Raw genomic sequence first — 5,000 nt, forward strand, 5'->3', positions numbered from 1 at the left:
AACACAGTGGGTTTTTGTTGAATATATATATATATATATATATATATATACATATATATATATCGATAATTTTTATGACAGTTGCATGCAGGGTTCGAACCCTCTGTACTCGGCTATCCGTAAATTACCTGTACGGTGCCCTAGACCACTACAATATATATATATATATATATATTATATATATATATAATATATATATATATATATATATATATTATATATATATATGTCATTTATTTTTTCCGACTGTCACACCCCAAGATCGAACCGAGGTCTCGCACACTGCCAAACCAGGTGTGTTTATATTTATATATATATATATATATATATATATATATATATATATATATATATACATATATGTATATGTATATGTGTGTGTGTGTGTGTGTGTGTGTGTGTGTGTGTGTGTGTGTGTGTGTGTGTGTGTGTGTGTGTGTGTGTGTGTGTGTGTGTGTGTGTGTGTGTGTGTGTGTGTGTGTGTGTGTGTGTGTGTGTGTGTGTGTGTGTGTGTGCGTGTGCGTGTGAATATTTCCCTACTTGTAGCTGCAGACATTCCAATAAACATGTCTCAAGTTACAGAAACCCTTGTACACGCTTCAGATAAGCCTGGCCAATTGCAGTCACACATGTGGACACATACATTTGCAGGTAATCGTACTTGATGACGCGCAACGTGCAACTACTGGAGTTATGGCCTCCAAGAACGTCCCCACCCGCCTTGGTACTCTTGTTGTGTTGGAAGGACCGTCCTCTCGCGAGCCCCTCTGGGTTTTTCCGGTCCCGCACGGATGAAGAGCCTCCTCCTCCTCCTCCTCCTCCTCCTCCTCTGGTGGCGCCGCCAGCATTGGGCCTCAAGGTGCCGCTGCTACTCCGGTAGTATCCGACGCTGCCAAGGTCGCACCTATAAAAGAGGGAGAGAGTCACAACGTGATCGCACAGAGAACAGCAATGCGGCAGGTGATGACAGTGAAAAGGGCAACGCAAGCGCCCGCGCGCGCGCGTGTGTGATTCACCACGGGCTTGGATCACGTATTGGACTCGTGATCGACAGCTATAACCTTCCCGGATGAGAGCTCATAGATCATGTATGGCCCGATTTATGGATAATCCCGTTACTTTACACACGATCATACACACACACACACACACTCACACACACACACGATTCGTTGGCGCAGTGGTAGCGTTTGCGGACGCCGCTACGGCGATCCAGGTTTGAATCCCGACCAGGACTGAAATAATTTCAGCATCGCTGCGCTGCGAGTTTTTACTCCAACTCTCGTGGGAGGGGAGTTGGGGGAGTGTGTGCATGTAAGGTCACAGCTTTACTCATAGATCGGTTATATGTGAGCTATGAGCTCTCTTCTGGGAGGGAAATAGCTATCGATCACGAGTCCAACACATGATCCAAGACCATGGTGAATCACACATACACATACACACACACATGTTCGCAGGTAAACAGGAAAGATCTTGAGAATATTTGTACCTTAAGAAACGAGTCAAGGGAACATCCATCCCTCTTAAAAAATAACGATGTTAAACAAGCAAAATTCGTCTGCCAGATTTTTTTCTCATGCAGATGACAGAAAATGATCTTGACATTCGGGGCTTTAAGTAAACGCTTGAACCAATAACCAGGTTGTTTTGAATCCCGTGACCGGTTTCAGCCAATCACAGTGCTTTAATTTGTAACGACAATGACACCGGACGGGCGCCAACTTAGTTTTGAGTTGGTTTGTGTTGAGTGCGGGTATCTACTCTGAAGATTTGTGATTTCTTTCTTGTGTGTGAAAACTGGAGTTCCTCTTGTTTTGAAAAGGACCACGCTGTCCTTCCAGATATTATTTTGTGTCAATAGTATGATGACTACGAGTACTCTTGTGTTAAAGTGCTTGTACAGCCAGTGATGGAATGTTTTGAGGCTTGGAGAGAAGGAGAGGTACGGCATACGACCCGTTACTAAGGGAGATAATCTATCATGCATTTTTAGGTAAAATTTTAGAAGTGCACACCTACAAAAAAGTTGCTAAAACAGATTTATTAACGAACGAAGTTACGGCGGTTGAATGACCATGTTTGTTTTGATAGATGCCGAGGTCGAAGAAAAAAAAGGATGATAAATTTGTATATTCTAATCTAACCTAACCTAACCTAACTAACCTACGTAACCTAACCTATGTATAGTAATTCGGTACCTCAAATTCGAAAGATCATACGGGTCATCGTCGTTGTCACGGATGCCGACGGCCTGAATATTATTGTACCTTGGGCAATTAACAGACGACGGCAGAACCCCGTGTTCTCTCACAAAGTCCAAGGAAGCCCTATTGTCTTTGTAACAGCGCTTATTAACGTCACCTGGAGTTAGAGAACACCCGGCCCACAATGTGAAAAAAATTGTCTAACTGACAGTGACTGGACTGGACAAATGACAACATGGCGTCTGGACTGTATCCTAGCGGCTTCGTTCGTTAGTAGATTTGCTTGTACCAGTTTTTTTTTCCGCCAAAAAAAATCGCATATTACGTTCATGTATTATAATTTACAAAATTAATATTCAATTTTCTTATGGTATATTACGTAGGTGTGCACAACTAAAATAAAGCCCATTTTTTAAGCGCATATTACGAGTGCAGCCTCCATCTACCTGGTTCCTAAAAAAAAAAATTCTTCCATCACTGGTTTGAAAAATGAATCCTGAAGAATAAGATTCATTTGCTCTCGCCAGACTGCTGGACAAGTCCCTTCACACATTACCTAAGGTAAGTTCTAAAGTGTTTTCCAGGTACTCTGCTCCAGACTTGCTAAGTAGCCCACAGTGAAGTTACGTTAACTTGTGGCTAGAATGCACCAGAGTTTTGCGATCCCAGCTTTGGTAGCCCAGGTAGTGGGGCCCGCTGAGAGGTTAGGCCAGGTCGCGTAGCCCTGTCAGTGGCATCGTCGGCCACACAAAATCCCCCACTCATCAACCCTGCTCATCTATTTCTTTTGTGTATGTATATATGCATGTATGTATGTATGTATGTATGTATGTATGTATGTATGTATGTATGTATGGATGTATGTATGTATGTATACACACACACACACACACACACACACACACATATATATATATATATATATATATATATATATATATATATATATATATATATATATATATATATATACATACATACATATATGTGTGTGTGTGTGTGTGTGTGTGTGTGTGTGTGTGTGTGTGTGTGTGTGTGTGTGTGTGTGTGTGTGTGTGTGTGTGTGTGTGTGTGTGTGTGCGTGCGCGTGCGTGTAGGTCAGTTATTGCGCCGTGTTGTGGTTACCGCAGTAAAACCAGTTTTCAGCATTGAAACAGAGAGTACACGAGCGAAGCGAAGACCAATGGCAGGTAGGCTACGTAGAAGAAAGGAAAAGTAGAGAATAGGTGAGTGTGAGAAATTAATGGAATTTTGTGAGAAAAAAAAGTTACAAACATTGACTTTGATTCGCAAACAAGTGTACCAGTATATAGACTGAATAACTGTTCAGTGTCAGCAACAGATGTAACGAGAACAACTACTTTAGTAGTAGTAGTAGTAGTAGTAGTAGTAGTAGTAGTAGTAGTAGTAGTAGTAGTAGTAGTAGTAATGGTAGTAATGGTAGTAATGGTAGTAATGGTAGTAATGGTAGTAATAGTAGTAGTAGTAGTAATGGTAGTAATAGTAATAGTAGTGGTGGTGGGTTTCGCTTCCTTTACTTCGTTGTTTTGTGTTTTCAGAAGTTAAATATTGTTTGCCGGTTCTCTTCTAGGTTTTCTGCTTTGGTATCAAACATTAATAGTTTCTTGAGAATCGTGTTTTTGTTTTCTGGGTAAAGTTGTTGGAGTAGTTTGTTCCGGGTTCTGATCGAGGATAGCTCGTTGCATTCTAGTAAGAAGTGCCTCTGAGTTTTCTATGATACAATGGTGCTCTCCGCCAACAAAGAAAACGGTTGACATTATGACGCTGTTGAAAGATTTTTTTGCAACAAAAACGGCTAATTTCTTGCACTCCTCCGATAAAATCTAAAACTTGGAACCAACAAATGAGAGATATATGCTATAAAAAGTCATTTTTGTGTCCTTGTAAATTACATTTCTCCCTAAATCTATAATTGCAATATAATTACATTTGGATGAGTTGTGGGCTCATGGTTTAAAGATAAATGAAAAAAGTAAGTATGACTAACAAATTAATCTAAATAGCTAACAAAGGTGGATCAACATGAAGAATTTCAAAGTAATGAGCAATGTTATCAATTATTTTTTATATTTTGAAAATTATCTACGAATATTATAGTTGTTGTTTTTTTCGTAACAAAAGCATAGGTCCAATAGATTCAAAGCTTCTTCGTGTTAAACCAATTAGTAGGACACATTTTCAGTGGAATGTTCGATTTGTTTTTTAGTGTGTGTCTTTGAGGCCTGTCAAGAAAGGAGCGCGACAACTATGAGATAATGTGGCGTTTTCATCACCCGATATCCATACCAGCCCAAAGAGCTCGGACACCGTGTCGTGCGCAAACAAAAATGTAATAGTAATGAGTGGATGCCTAAGGATTTTGCTCACCATGTAAGCGACCCCGAGCAGGTTAAGGAAAAGCATCGCATTTGTCGAAAAACCCTCTGTACTATCTCACCTGCAGGCCTTGAAGAACAGGAACTTGAGGGTATTGGCGAGGATCTCGCCCAGGTTGGCCATGTACAGAAGCATCAGGGGCATGCCCACAATGGCGTAGGCGATGGTGGTCAACTTCCCCATGTCCGTCCTGGGCGTTAGGTTCCCATAACCTGTAAGGGAAGATCAACAATGAAATGAGGAGTAAAGGATGTGCAACGTTGGAAGAAGTACAAATGGTTCACATATTCAGGGAAGGTTTTATACTCTACTCGTATATATATATATATATATATATATTATATATATATATATATCGTATATACATATATGTATACACACACATTATATATATAT

The 5,000-nt window shown here is 40.3% G+C and overlaps 1 protein-coding gene across 1 annotated transcript in view; it reads right to left on the minus strand.

Moving 5' to 3' along the window:
- Positions 1-5,000, minus strand: part of LOC143034529 (potassium channel subfamily K member 15-like) — a 74,931-nt gene that overhangs the window by 13,223 nt on the left and 56,708 nt on the right. Inside the window, exons 3-4 of the mRNA XM_076200706.1 lie at positions 4,666-4,816; positions 721-904 (exon numbers count right to left, since the gene is read on the minus strand). Coding sequence (XP_076056821.1) covers positions 721-904; positions 4,666-4,816 — 335 coding nt within the window. The remainder of the gene's footprint in view (positions 1-720; positions 905-4,665; positions 4,817-5,000) is intronic.

The sequence above is a fragment of the Oratosquilla oratoria genome, chromosome 17, assembly GCF_046742065.1.
Source record: "Oratosquilla oratoria isolate Oo_2021 chromosome 17, ASM4674206v1, whole genome shotgun sequence".
Classification (NCBI taxonomy): domain Eukaryota; kingdom Metazoa; phylum Arthropoda; class Malacostraca; order Stomatopoda; family Squillidae; genus Oratosquilla; species Oratosquilla oratoria.